General features: G+C 41.1%; 1 protein-coding gene across 1 annotated transcript; it reads left to right on the forward strand.

Annotated features, from left to right (window-relative positions):
- The first annotated feature begins 4,876 nt into the window (after positions 1 to 4,876).
- On the forward strand, positions 4,877 to 14,984 carry LOC148376684 (myosin heavy chain, skeletal muscle-like). Its single transcript, XM_088349829.1, has 14 exons — positions 4,877 to 4,904; positions 6,014 to 6,140; positions 6,214 to 6,332; positions 6,411 to 6,607; positions 7,289 to 7,472; positions 7,538 to 7,703; positions 7,791 to 7,915; positions 8,002 to 8,310; positions 9,742 to 9,945; positions 10,007 to 10,303; positions 12,928 to 13,032; positions 13,102 to 13,197; positions 13,265 to 13,399; positions 14,866 to 14,984. Exons 1-14 carry the CDS (start codon positions 4,881 to 4,883, stop codon positions 14,884 to 14,886), a joined length of 2,109 nt encoding a protein of 702 aa, XP_088205955.1. The 5' UTR covers positions 4,877 to 4,880; the 3' UTR covers positions 14,887 to 14,984.
- Positions 14,985 to 15,783: the final 799 nt, after the last annotated feature.

Raw genomic sequence — 15,783 nt, forward strand, 5'->3', positions numbered from 1 at the left:
TCCTTTCCAATGAAGCGCTAGCCACTTGTTGTAGAGACCCCGGTGCTAAATGACTTGTAAACGACCTGATTTTTTTAATTTTTACACGTTCATGTTAGCGTAATCTTTCGTACGGAAGATTACGATAACGCGAACGTACGATTAGCCCGGGTTAGCTTTATGATTACGTTGAACATTCGAGGTAAACATTCAGGGTGTTGGAACGGATTAAAACGATTTACATTATTTTTAATGGGAAAATTGATTTCGGTGATAGAACAAATTGGTTTTCGAACAGGGTTCTGGAATGGATTATGGTCGAGAACCGAGGTTCCACTGTATATATACAGTATATATATACCGTGTTTAGACGTGCTCCAAAAAAGAGGTACCACTGCATTTGTGTCTTCATCTGTTTAGGACAAGGGTGCAATACCACGTTTCTACCAGCAGTGTTTTTTTTTACATTTAAGCTATCAGTACCCCGCCCCCAACCCAAATTATTTCATCGTCTCTTAGCCTTTTAAACACATTTGAGTTTTTTACATGTGAATTCAAGTGAATTTCAAGTATTTTGTTGCGAATGTTTAGTAACACAAATTTGCAAATGTTATAAGTAAACGACGAGTGATAAACAACACGCTTATAAATTTTGGGACGAACGTTTGAAGATAAAATATATCTTAAAGATTCTCTTCTAGAAAATCGGATGGAAGATGAATGATAGCTTCTGGATTCCCAGGGTTAAAAACAAAGCTGAAGGTAAATAGTACTGAATACTACTCAAAAGCAGTATTTCCTCCCAGTTTGTAGTTTTATTGGTTCTTGAAGTACAATATGTCAATATTTTATTTGCATAGCTGAGTGAGTCAAAAATGAGCCAACGTCGAATTGTCAGATTGTTTATTTGGTATAAGAACTGCTCGATAACTTAAATGGTAATTATATGTATTGCTGCTATTGTCATGGTTGCCGTGGCGCCCAATTGGCCACGCCCCTGCGTGTCACGGTTGCCATGGTGCCAATTTGGCCCCGCCCGTGTGGTGCCAGCTGCAACTCGTAGAGAGATAGGCTTTCTTTCTATATTAAGCTCAGCGCTCTCTTGCTTTTTTGTCAGCCTGTCAAACGAACTTCTGCCACACAAGACGTGGGTTCTGATTCTGTCCTGTTTTCCGGTTGATGTCTTCAGTCCGGTATTGTTCCTGTTTATTTTTGTCCTGTTTAATTTCGGGTTCCAGTTTGGTTTCTGTCTATTTTGGTCCCGTTTATTATTTTCTCCAGTTTTCGTTCCCGTCTAGTTTCTCCTGATATGCTGATTTGTTGTCAATCCTGTCCGTCCCTTCTTGTCCAGTGTCGACCCCATCCGTCCGATATCAACTCGTGCAATTGGAATCGGTCTCGTCGGACTCTGGCTTCCTGTCCTTCCAGGCCAGACCGGCTTCCTAACGTGCATGACTCCCCATTTCCCGTAAAATAAAAGGCTTGTGTGGTTTCAAGGTTTCTTTTTTCCTCACGCTGAGGTTTGAGTTTTTCCTTGCCCGCATGTTGGTTTAAGATCAGGTAATGGTGTAATTGTAATTCCTGTGCAGTCCTTTGAGACATTTTTGTGATTAAGGGCAGGGTTGGGTAGGGTTACTTTAACTGGATTACTTTCAATTACTTTTGGATGACTCCAATACCAAATATGCTAATAAAAGACAAAATAAACTAAATATGACTAAAATTACTAAAGACTTAGGGAGTAACGGAATACATGGAACGGCAAAAATGATGTTGGCAAGCTGTTTGGATTTCTTTTCATTTTGTTTCTGTCGCATTTTATGTTAGTTTTGCCGGAGATCAAAGCCAGGAGAGAAAGCTTACCACGTGTTGTGAGTCATCATTTTATTCATATTTAGTTTCTTTTGTCTTTTATTAGCATATTTGGTATTGGAGTAATCCAAGAGTAATTGAAAGTAATCCAGTTAAAGTAACCCTACCCAACCCTGAATAGCCAGAGGTGGGTAGTAACAAGTTACATTTACTTGAGTACGTTTTGGGACATTTTGTACTTCTAGGAGTATTTTCAAACCACTTTACTTTTTAGTTTTACTTGAGTAGACTTGTGAAGAAGAAACTGTACTCTTACTCCGCTACATTAAGTCAAGTCAAGTCATGTTTATTTATATACAGGATTGGGTAGGGTTACTTTAACTGGATTACTTTCAATTACTTTTGGATTACTCCAATACCAAACATGGTAATAAAAGACAAAATAAACTAAATATGAATAAAATTACTAAAGGCTTGGGGAGTAACGGAATACATGGAACGGCAAAAATGATGTTGGCAAGCAGTTTGGATTTATTTTCAGTTTGTTTCTGTCGCATTTTATGTTATTTTTGCCGGAGATCAAAGAGATCAAAGCCAGGAGAGAAAGCTTACCACGTGTTGTAAGTCATCATTTTATTCATATTTAGTTTCTTTTGTCCAAAAGTAATTGAAAGTAATCCAGTTAAAGTAACCCTACCCAACCCTGATTAAGGGTTATATAAATACAGGGAGTGCAGAATTATTAGGCAAATGAGTATTTTGACCACATCATCCTCTTTATGCATGTTGTCTTACTCCAAGCTGTATAGGCTCGAAAGCCTACTAACAATTAAGCATATCAGGTGATGTGCATCTCTGTAATGAGAAGGGGTGTGGCCTAATGACATCAACACCCTATACCAGGTGTGCATAATTATTAGGCAACTTCCTTTCCTTTGGCAAAATGGGTCAGAAGAGGGACTTGACAGGCTCTGAAAAGTCAAAAATAGTGAGATATCTTGCAGAGGGATGCAGCACTCTTAAAATTGCTAAGCTTCTGAAGCGTGATCATCGAACAATCAAGCGTTACATTCAAAATAGTCAACAGGGTCGCAAGAAGCGTGTAGAAAAACCAAGGCGCAAAATAACTGCCCGTGAACTGAGAAAAGTCAAGCGTACAGCTGCCAAGATGCCACTTGCCACCAGTTTTGCCATATTTCAGAGCTGCAACATCACTGGAGTGCCCAAAAGCACAAGGTGTGCAATACTCAGAGACATGGCCAAGGTAAGAAAGGCTGAAAAACGACCACTGAACAAGACACACAAGCTGAAACATCAAGACTGGGCCAAGAAAAATCTCAAGATGGATTTTTCTAAGGTTTTATGGACTGATGAAATGAGAGTGAGTCTTGATGGGCCAGATGGATGGGCCCGTGGCTGGATCGGTAAAGGGCAGAGAGCTCCAGTCCGCCTTAGACGCCAGCAAGGTGGAGGTGGGGTACTGGTATGGGCTGGTATCATCAAAGATGAGCTTGTGGGGCCTTTTCGGGTTGAGGATGGACTTAAGCTCAACTCCCAGTCCTACTGCCAGTTTCTGGAAGACACCTTCTTCAAGCAGTGGTACAGGAAGAAGTCCGCATCCTTCAAGAAAAACATGATTTTCATGCAGGACAACGCTCCATCACACGCATCCAAGTACTCCACAGCGTGGCTGGCAAGAAAGGGTCTAAAAGAAGAAAAACTAATGACATGGCCTCCTTGTTCACCTGATCTGAACCCCATAGAGAACTTGTGGTCCCTCATCAAATGTGAGATTTACAAGGAGGGAAAACAGTACACCTCTCTGAACAGTGTCTGGGAGGCTGTGGTTGCTGCTGCACGCAATGTTGATCGTGAACAGATCAAAGCACTGACAGAATCCATGGATGGCAGGCTTTTGAGTGTCCTTGCAAAGAAAGGTGGCTATATTGGTCACTGATTTGTTTTTGTTTTGTTTTTGAATGTCAGAAATGTATAATTGTGAATGTTGAGCTGTTATATTGGTTTCCCTGATGAAAATAAATAATTGAAATGGGTATACATTTGTTTTTTGTTAAGTTGCCTAATAATTATGCACAGTAATAGTCACCTGCACACACAGATATCCTCCTAAAATAGCTAAAACTAAAAAAGCCCCACTCCAACTTCCAAAATATTCAGCTTTGATATTAATGAGACTTTTGGGTTCATTAAGAACATGGTTGTTGTTCAATAATAAAATTAATCCTCAAAAATACAACTTGCCTAATAATTCTGCACTCCCTGTAAATGTGACTTGACTTGAATGTGACTAAAACGTCACGCGATTGGGTCCTGTTTCTGTTCTGGTTCTGACAGCTATAATGAATTTTGGTCTTTTTCTGGTATCCATACACATATGCATCAATTGATTTACGATTCTTCCTTTAGGATTTCTGTTAGACAAGTTCATCCCAAATGCATTTCTCAACAAAACCAAGTCGTGACGGCACAAGTCATGCTTTTGGATGCATGCAGTAGAGTTAAGGCGCGTATTAACTCTAAAGATGAATGCTAAAAGTCCACATTCATCGCCAGGCACAATAAAGCAACGACATAAAACATACCTGTGAAGTGTGAAGTGTGAAGATTGGTCTTATACGTGGACACTGTACGGTTAGCTTATTTACAGCCCAGTCAGGTCAACATGATAAAATATGCTGCTTATAATAACCCAATTGATAGCCTACCCAATGTTCCCTCTAACTTTCCTTACGGGTCGGAGCGTTCACACAAAGTCGGTAAGCAACGCTTGAAACAACAATGAGCAACCATAATCCCAAGTGTGGCAAGATGATTCATTATCAAACATGTCCAAAACTTGACATCAAGTTACATTTTGCTGAGTTTCTGGCAATGCGAAATGATTTTTCTCTTTTGAATGAATTGACTCATGTACTATTGCAAAGGTTGTACGGCCTACAAACGTCGTTTGTTCTTACAATTCTTTTACAAGATATCCATTTCTTTTTATTTCCTGATATATTTGGTCGCATAAGTTGGAGAAGGAGAAGAGCGAACTCAGGCTGGAACTGGACGATGTCGTCTCTAATATGGAACATATTGTGAAATCTAAGGTGATCTGATCATTTTCATAAAAAATACAGACACGACGGCACAATAAATTAAAAGGTTTTTTTACCTTGGTCATATCCCTCAAGAGGGTTGACCGACAGCAAGACAAACATATAAAAACAAATAAAATAAAGGGTAAAATAGCAAAAAAACACACATAAACATTTTTGGACCATGGCCAACCCAAATGCCCAAAGACCCAAACAAGTTAGGCATCTGGGCACCTGAGTTGGTCGTGTTTTCGTCCCTCCAGATGAAACGGGACACAAGATAGCGGCCGTGTCACTCGAGTCAGGGTGACACAACACACTCTTTTGTTCAACAGCAGGGCCCGACAACTTTCACTGGTTTACCCCTGCCGCATCATAAGGGTGCCCTGCCCATCAATTAGAACACGTCTAAACATCCCACTATCCTTTTACAACACCTCTCCACTCCTTCCTATCACCAACAAGAGCTCTAGCTTCCATTATATTCAGACCTCTTTCCTGCAGTGCACTCATAACACCATCCATCCACGTCAATCGCGGCCTTCCTCTTGGTCTCCTTCCATTTACTTCAGCTCTGTAGATCCTCTTTAACATTTACTCCTCACCCATCCTCTTCATGTGTCCAAACCAACCGTGTACTCTTTTATCCACACGCTTGCTCAGTTCCACTACTACTCCAGTTCTGTCTTTCACAATTTCATTTCTCAATCTATCCAATCTTGTCACTCCTAACATAGTCCTCAAACACTTCATCTCAAAAACATTCAATTTCCTTCTTAAATCTGCGTTCAGGCTCCAAGTCTCTGCACCATACAACACAGTCGGCACAATCACACTCTCATACAGTCCCCTCGTAACATCCATACTCATACTCTCCTCAGAGCACCCAAAACCTTGTCTCCTTGATTGACTCTGTGCAATACCTCGCACTCCATTCCACCAACTGCAGCCACATCACAACCCAAGTACCTAAAGCTTTCAAATTAAAAGTAAATTTAAAAAAAAGTATTTTCCCCAAAAAACATCTCAAGTAAAATACATAAGTTGTGAATGAGAGATATTTCACACCAAAACCAGGATTCGGTTTCATTTATTGCGAATGAATATTTTTTGGCCTTCAGAATAATTTGGAGAAGCTGTGTCGGTCGCTGGAAGACCAGGTGAGCGAATATAAAACTAAGGCAGAAGAGGGACAACGTACCATCAACGACTTCACGATGCACAAAGCCAAGCTTCAAACTGAAAATGGTATGTTGGATTCAGTTTACATTATTTGAAATTTCCTGACAAAATACATAATATCCCCCCTGCAAAAATTAAGGTGAACTTGCCAGGCAACTGGAGGAGAAGGATTCCCTGGTGTCACAACTCACAAGAGGAAAACACTCCTACACTCAACAAATTGAAGACCTTAAGAGGCAACTGGAGGAGGAAGTCAAGGTAGATCTGTTCCTCTGATGAAAATACTCTACTCTTGATATTACCGTACAGAGCAAAAGTATTTCTTCCCAATTCTAGGCCAAGAATGCTTTAGCCCATGCTGTGCAGTCCTCTCGTCATGATTGTGACCTGCTCCGAGAGCAGTACGAAGAAGAGCTAGAAGCCAAGGGTGAACTGCAACGCGGCATGTCCAAGGCTAATTCTGAGGTGGCTCAGTGGAGGACCAAGTATGAAACTGATGCCATCCAAAGGACTGAGGAACTGGAAGAGGCTAAGTGAGTTATCTCTGTAATTGCCTTTCGAACATTACTGCCCATGGGGTGTAAGGTTTTAACATTTATTATACTGAAATCTGACTCCCAAGACACTTCACATGTCTTGTCTAAACCCTTACAATTGGAGCAAGTTCAAAAGTCGGAGAAATGTAATCAGCCGAACGACGAGTATAGTCCACATATCACTTTATTTAGCCTAATCAAAGAGTTGAACAAATCGGATCTTTCTTCCATGTCAAATTACAATCGTGTGGAGAAGAAGACAAGGGGCTTCCAGCATTGTCCCATGTTATGACCCATGCCGATGAAATGTTCACGCCCCATGACCAAGCCTCTGGCTGATTGGTCCGCGCCGTTGTCCATGCAAATTTATCAACCATGACTTGAAGAAGGGGAAGAGGGGTGATAGGTCATCGCCCTACAGACAGGATGGTGCCAGGCACATATCCAACCCCCCAGGCGAGGTGATAAGTCATTGTTATCTGCACAGAATGGAAGGGAAGGCACATTCCAATGCAAAACGCGGTTTACGACACCCTTCTCTCAGAGTTTTGCCTCAAACACTGAAGTCAGATTTTAGAACAAGTATATTTGACTTTACGTATGATAAAACAGTGTATAAAATAGTATATAACTTCAGGGGTCACAATGAACAATGGAACTTTGTGCATCACAATGCAGGAAGAAGCTTGCTCAGCGTCTGCAGGAAGCTGAGGAGGCCGTGGAAGCGGTGAATGCGAAATGTTCGTCTTTGGAGAAAACCAAACACAGGCTGCAAAATGAAATTGAAGACCTTATGGTGGATGTGGAAAGGTCTAATGCTGCTGCAGCTGCTCTGGACAAGAAGCAAAGAAACTTTGACAAGGTCGAAACCATTTTGTTGGGTACCCTCAAATCTCTAAATGTCTCAAACCTTGCAATGCCTTCCAGATCTTGGCAGAGTGGAAGCAGAAATATGAGGAATCTCAAACTGAATTGGAAAGTACTCAAAAGGAAGCGAGGACATTAAGCACAGAGCTTTTCAAACTTAAAAACTCCTTTGAAGAATCACTGGAACACCTTGAGACAATGAAGAGAGAAAACAAGAATTTGCAAGGTCAGTTCATGTAAAGATAATAAACCATGTCATAGTATTTGCATTGACATACTTGCTGTTTTTTTATTTGTTTGCCTGAATTCAAAGAGGAAATATCTGACCTCACTGAACAAATAAACGAGGGTGGAAAGAGTATCCACGAGCTTGAAAAAATACGGAAGCAGTTGGAGCAGGAGAAGTCGGACATCCAGACTGCTTTGGAAGAAGCAGAGGTTGTGTGAACCAAGACAGAAAAAAACATTCTGATTTGTACATGGATCAATACATTCAACAATATCAACTGATTCCTTCTTTTTAGGCCACTTTAGAGCACGAGGAAGGAAAGATCCTCAGAGCACAGCTTGAATTTGGTCAGGTGAAGGCCGAAATTGAGCGTAAGCTGGCTGAAAAAGACGAAGAGTTGGAACAAGCAAAGAGAAACCAACAGAGGATCGTGGACAACCTTCAGAGCTCCCTCGAGGCGGAGACCCGAAGCAGAAATGAGGCTCTTCGTTTGAAGAAGAAGATGGAGGGCGACCTCAACGAAATGGAGATTCAGCTAGGTCAGGCCAACAGGCAGGCAGCTGAAGCTCAGAAGCAGCTCAAATCGGTCCATTCACATCTGAAGGTACGGCCGGATCTAGGAACCTAACTCTCTAGGACAGGGGTCAGCAACCTTTTATCTTATTCATATTTAGTTTCTTTTGTCTTTTATTAGCATATTTGGTATTGGAGTAATCCATAAGTAATTGAAAGTAATCAAGTTAAAGTAACCCTACCCCAACCTTTTGTAACTAAGGTACACTTGTATTTATAAAAAAGTTCTGAGGCACACCGGCCGTCGAAAATGAAGTTATTTCAAATATTTCACTGTACTACCTCATAAGTAGGTAATTAGTATATAAAAAGAATAAAATAATACTTCAAAAAAAGAAGAATGATGTGCTTTATGTTTTTATTTTTTACTGTGCTACCTCAAGAGCAGATAATTAGTACATAAAAAGTACATGTAAATCTACTGCCACCTACTGATATAGGTGAGTACTACAGTTCCTCGTCTGAAGATTGCAAAAATATTGAATAATGGCCTGATTTTTTGGAAAGATAAAATTCCAAATTCCAGCGGCACACTGGACGAGGTCTCACGGCACACTGGTTGAAAAACTCTGGTATAACTGACCAATTTATCTTCCACTATCCTTGTTTATTAATAAACTGAAAAATAAATGTGAGCAACATGTGGAAAGTCCTGTAGACATCCATGCATTCAACTTTTGACCACAAGAATCAACCATTCTTCATTAACAGTGAACTACAATCAAAAATGAGTGTTATGGACAGCTAGCATAACATAAATCAATGATATCTTGTCAAAACTTGAAATATCAGCAGCAAAGCAGAAGACACGCGCCCTGACGCATACACGCACACACACGCTTCTTAAAATATTCGCCATCAGTAAAGGTTTTCTGTGCTTTGATATGCAAAGAGCAATGTGATATCTTGCTTCAGTGGTGGTGTTTTTAGCGGTGACAAAGGTTTTCAGGGTCTGTGTTTGTTTGCCGTACCTGAACACAGCGCGTTTTAATGTCTCCGCCATGTCGGACTCATCCTTGAAATCATGGTCACGATTAACACTTGCTGTGCGAGGTACAACGCTCTGGAGGTATAATGCACAAAACAGCACGGTCATTTATGGCACAAAGCCTCATTTGTCTGTCCACGCTGGCTGGAAAAAATGAGATTTTTTCACTGCAGGAGCTGTCATGATTCGTTCATTTATCGCGCGCCGGTGTTTCTGTAGCTGGGTCAAAACACGGATTTCTCCCCCTCTGCGAGGCGTCGTGCAGACACACACTTGCCCACGGAGCAAAAGTAGGGGGCGCTACCGTAAAACCTCTAAACAACAAGGCATAAAAAAAAATATTCATTATTATTTTGCCATGCGCTCGCGTGCCACTGGTTAACCCTTCGCGTGCCACTACTGGCATACGTGTCACAGGTTGCCGACCCCTGCTCCAGGATACCAGGGTTTAACATTTTATAATCACTTTTAAAGGACACCCAACTCCATCTTGATGAGTCACTCCGTGCTAATGACGAGCTCAAAGAGAACATCGCCATTGTGGAGCGTCGTAACAACCTCATTCAGGCCGAGCTGGAAGAACTTCGAGCTGCTCTTGAGCAAACTGAGAGAGGACGCAAACTTGCTGAGCAGGAGTTGCTAGATGTCAGCGAAAGGGTTCAGTTACTGCATTCACAGGTAGGGTTCAAACTTTAAACCCAAATGATACTGTCCGAGTTAAATAAACCCCCCTTTCCAGAACACCAGCCTGCTAAACCAGAAAAAGAAACTGGAAGCTGACACAACTCAGCTTCAGAATGAAGTTGAAGATGCAGTTCAGGAGAGCAGGAACGCTGAAGAGAAGGCCAAGAAGGCCATCACGGATGCCGCCATGATGGCAGAAGAGCTGAAGAAGGAACAGGACACCAGTGCTCACCTGGAGCGGATGAAGAAGAACATGGAGCAAACCATCAAAGACCTGCAGCATCGCCTGGACGAAGCTGAACAAATTGCAATGAAGGGAGGGAAGAAACAAATGCAGAAACTTGAGACCCGGGTAAGTATCAATACATCCTGGTTTTTTTTTCACTTTTCTCAAAATTGATATGTTTTTTTTCCCTTTTTCACTTTGCTTTATAGCACCAAAGAAGGGCGTGTATAGTCAAGTCATGTTTATTTGTATATCCCTTAACCACAAGAAATCTCAAAGAGCCGTACAGAAAAAAGAGTAAAAATAAATGAAAACAACCAAATAAATGATAAAAAGAAATATATTAATAATATATAAAATAATAAACAATAAAACAAAATACTCAAAACAGGCAAAATTTGGACTTCCACCACGGTTAGGAAAACAATTTTGTCACGCGGGACCGGACCAGAACGGAGGCAGGAGGCAGGAAGGGAGAACTCATGTGCGTTGACGACCAAAGCTTTTATTTAGCAAAATAAAAGTCGTCCAAAACTCCGGGACAAAACAGAACAAAAACAGGCTTTTACTCAAAACGTGAAAACACAGGTTTCCTCCGAATCAACCAAAACAGGACAGAGCAAAACAGAACGGAAAATGCAGACAGAAAATGCAATGAGCCACCACCCGCAAAACCCAAAACCCCACTTAAGAAGCAAACGCGCAAATTAGGCGATCTGCTTCAGCTGTTGCCCAGGGGGCGGGGCCAGCCGGTTGCCACAGCGACCATGCTGGACACGACAAATTTCTTAAAACAAGCACAAAAAAAAATCTACCATGTTCTGGATAAAATCATTTTGTATAATACCAACAGAACCTTCAAATCACATCTTAAGCTAACAGGGAGCCAATGCAGGTTAGCTAAAATCGGGGTCATGTGATCAAACTTTTTTGTCTTAGTTAAAAATATCGCTGCAGCATTTTGTACCAGCTGAAGGCTCTTGATTTTGGACTTCAGGAGACCGGAGAGTAGGGCATTACAGTCATCGCGAAACGCATGAATTATAATCCCCGCATACGACTGAGACAGCATAGGACGAATTTTAGCAATGTTGCGAACATGGAAAAAAGCTTCTAGTAATATTCTCAACGTGTGTTTGAAAGGACAGATCGGGGTCAAATATGACACCTACATTTTTGACTGAGTCACTCTGGGTGATATTACATTTGTCAACATTCAGAGCAGTTTTTGAGAACAAGTCACGGCATTTAGATGGACCGATAACTAACATTCCGGTCTTTTCAGAGTTAAGGTGCAAGAAGTTGATTAACATCCTCAGTGAGACAGGCCTCCACATTTCCACAGTTTAGTGTGGCAGATTCCTCCATCGGAAGATATAGTTGAGTGTCATCTGCGTAGCAATGGAAACTGATATTATACTTGAGAATAATATCACCTAGTGGAAGAATGCAAATGCTGAAAAGAAGGGGGCCAAGTACTGAACCCTGCGGAACACCACAGGTAACACTTAAGGGCTCAGTTGTCATTTTACCATGTCTATCACAGTGCGTCCTATCTGAGAGGTAGGATCTGAACCATAAGACGACGGTTCCTGAGAGACCAATCCATTTTTCCAACTGGTCTAGTAAGATATTATGTGTCAAAGGCAGCACTAAAGCCCAGCAACAGCAAGAATGACGAAGCGCCAGAGTACAATGCCATTAGAAGATAATTGGTTACCTTAATCATGCCTGTCTCAATAGAGTGACTTCCTTGTTTAATTTCTAATGTTATTATTCTGCAAGGAAAAAAAGGCAAAAAAACCCTTCAAACTAGAAAAAAATGCAGTTCTTTTTAGAAGCCATTATTTGTACTAAATTCACTGCAAAAAACACGTTTATCATTTTAGTCCACTATCGCAGTGTCCAGACTTTGGGCCAGAGTCCAATTGCATGTCGTTGTCCATTTTTGTAGAATGTATCAGAGACTTATATTTATTTTTGCTCTCCTAAAAATGCTTTTTATATACCGTAAAGCTTTTTTCAACAGCCAATGATAAAATTAAATTATTTTCAGTCTTTAGGGTATTTTTTGGTTCATTTATACGTTGATTATTTTTGTAAAATTTAAAACTTATTTGGGTTTCTCTAACAAAAAACAAAACTGATGAATTTTATAGTGAGTCGTATTACTGTCAAAAAAATATAATGGTATTTCCATTATCTCAGGAATATTGTATCTAAAATTAGGTAACCCTGTCAGGACCAGAACGGAAACAGGACCCAATTGCGTTACGTTTCTCACAAGTTTTATTAAAGGAAAGAGGAAGGGCTGCAAGTCGCTCTCGTACTCGGATTGTGATCCGAACACGGAAGTGGATCTTCCGTAGCGAGCGATGGCAGTGTCAAGGATGAAAAAACAGGTCGATAGCCGGGACAGGTGAGCAAAAACTGCGTCGGAGTCAGAAACAGGTCGGAACCGGAGACAGATGGGAGCAAAAAACGGGAAAGGTTGAGTCAGGGCCAAAAAAGGCTTGCCTAGTATACTGTACACTGACGTTCGCAGACGGACTGACCAAAAGGGGACAGATAGGAGTGGGTTTAAATAGGGATAGGGAGCCAATCGGAGTCCGAGGCAGTTGGCACAGGTGATTGCCATCGGTGATCATGACAAAATCTATATTCAACTTGAATATTCTCACATCCCATGTAACAAACAACCAAACAACAACCAAACACAAACAAAAAACTTTATGTTATCCTCTTAACAGATCAAAGAACTGGAGAGCGAAGTTGAACTTGAACAAAGAAAGTCAAGCGACGCCATCAAGGGCGTGCGCAAGTACGAGAGACGCGTCAAAGAGCTGACCTATCAAGTAAGATTGACTCAATGACACCTGATGTAAAAACCTATTCTTACTTTATTCATTTCATATTCATGACAGACAGAAGAAGATCGAAAGAATTTAGCCCGCTTGCAAGACCTGGTGGATAAGCTCCAGTTAAAAGTCAAATCCTACAAGAGGAGTACCGAGGAAGCTGTAAGGACCCGTAACCTCACTGTAGCGCGTGTGAATCGGTAATGATGATGAGTTTATCGGTTTCAAGGAGGAGCAAGCAAACAGCCACATTGTCAAGTTCCGGAAGATCCAACATGACCTTGATGAAGCCGAAGAGAGAGCTGACATCGCCGAGTCTCAAGTCAACAAGTTGAGGGCCAAAAGTCGGGATGTGGGTCCAAAGGTCAGTTTTGGGATGTTTCGATCCAGCATAGGAAACTTTTTTGACTTCATTATCAATAAATATGTCAATAATTATTTTTTGTCGTATTTCTGCAATAGTATTTTTGAGTATTCCCATCCATCCATCCATCCATCCATCCATTATCTGCACCACTTATCCTCAGTAGGGTCGCGGGGGTGCTGGAGCCCATCCCAGCTGTCTTCAGGCAGTGGGCAGGGGACACCCTGAACTGGTTGCCAGTCACAGGGCACACAGTATTCCCATAGAAGTATTTTCAGTAGTATTGCCTGAGTAAAGTATTTGTAGTATATCTGTATTATTACTGTACATGTATATTTGTATTATTTCTCTCTGGAGTAGTGTTTTTGTAGTATTTTCGTAATGTTTCTGTAGTAGAGTTTTTTTTTTAGTATTGCGGGTAAGGGTATTTTGTAGTGTTTTTAGAATTTTTATTAAAATATTTATATTTTAATATTTTAGCAGTAATTCTTAGGCATTTAAGTATTTTCGGAGTATTCCCATCCATCCATCCTTTATCTGCACCACTTATCCTCAGTAGGGTCACGGGGGTGCTGGAGCCCATCCCAGCTATCTTCAGGCAATGGGCAGGGGACACCCTGAACTGGTTGCCAGCCAGTCACAGGGCACGGAGTATTCCCATAGTAGTATTTTAGTAGTAGTGCCTGAGTAAAGTATTTGTAGTATATGTGTAGTATTACTGTACATGTATATTTGTATTATTTCGCTCTGGAGTTAGTGTTTTTGTAGTATTTTCGTAATGTTTCTGTAGTAGGTTTTTTCTTTTGTTTTTTTTAGTATTGCGGGTAAAGGTATGTTGTAGTGTTTTTAGAATTTTTATTAAAATATTTATATTTTAATATTTTAGCAGTAATTCTTAGGCATTTAAGTATTTTCGGAGTATTCCCATCCATCCATCCATTATCTGCACCACTTATCCTCAGTAGGGTCGCGGGGGTGCTGGAGCCCATCCCAGCTGTCTTCAGGTAGTGGGCAGGGGACACCCTGAACTGGTTGCCAGCCAGTCACAGGGCACAGAGTATTCCCATAGAAGTATTTTCAGTAGTATTGCCTGAGTAAAGTATTTAAGTATTTTCGGAGTATTCCTATCCATCCATCCATTATCTGCACCGCTTATCCTCAGTAGGGTCGCGGTGGTGCTGGAGCCCATCCCAGCTATCTAGATAGATAGACAGACACAAAGTGACAATGAGGACAAAGTTGGCACCATTTTTTGTAGGTAGTACTTCATTTACTGTAACATATATTTTCACTTTTATTTAGACCATTTTCATTTGGCGGGCTGGGCGGAAAAGCCTGACGGGCCTCATGTGGCTGGCAGGCCGTAGTTTGCCCACCCAGACTCTAGATAATATACGTCAACCAGACAAAGACTTTTCCATTATAGGTAAATTGTTTAACTCCTATGTTTTGTTTTGTTTTTGCAGAAGGGACAGAATGAAGAATGAAGCTCCTGCATCATCTTCTTGCCTCTGAGTCACTTGCAACCTGACTGTTGGTGATTCCTTAAGTGTGTTACTGAGTAGATTAAAGTTAACTGCATACCACACTCGTCTTGGCTCTTTTTAAAAATCCATCTCTGCCAAAATTCTCTCGTTGACACCAGAGTACCGTATTTTCCGCACTATAGGGCGCACCGGGTTATAGGGCGCACCCCCAAAAAATAGTTTTTGGTTCTATATCTTCCATAGATAAGGCGCACCGGATTATAAGGCGCTACAACGGGAACGTCGACAAAACAGTCAGATGATTCAGTCCAACTGATTACCCCCTTAACATTCCCAAAGCTTGCAAAGAAGCAAATACGTGTCGTAGACAGGTGCGGATGCGGTGTCCGTACGATGTCACTTAAATGCGTCATTTCAAATATCATTCGGAAGGTTAAAGTCTTGGGATTCAAGAAATGCCAAACATTTCTGTGTTTCCATTTTCTTTTTCGCTCACAACTTTACTGCGCATATGACAATAAACACTTGGAATTGAGTTTAATTCACTCAACTCATCACAGCAACATCAAGATCGTTCTAAAACAAGATACCGGGAAAATATAAAGCCGCATAACTCACCTAAGTTCTCACGTTCAATAATGATACGCAATCATGGTCTTCTTACAACCGTGAGTGAAGTAAATCCAGGAGAGTAAAATATTTACAAATACAGACTAATGAAACATGTTTCTTTATGGCGTACTGTAGCAAGCTTGCTACGCCATTGCTAAACTCGGCCGATTGAAGGGTTTGTTTTGGGCATCTAGCCTATCCGAGGCTCCGAATAACTTCAGCCAATAGTGATCGATTCAAATGATGATTGACACATTGGTTAGCCAATGAAACGCCGGTATATAA

This window comes from Urocampus carinirostris, chromosome 1 (assembly GCF_059441175.1).
Source record: "Urocampus carinirostris isolate Australia breed hairy pipefish chromosome 1, RoL_Ucar_1.0, whole genome shotgun sequence".
In the NCBI taxonomy this organism is placed as follows: domain Eukaryota; kingdom Metazoa; phylum Chordata; class Actinopteri; order Syngnathiformes; family Syngnathidae; genus Urocampus; species Urocampus carinirostris.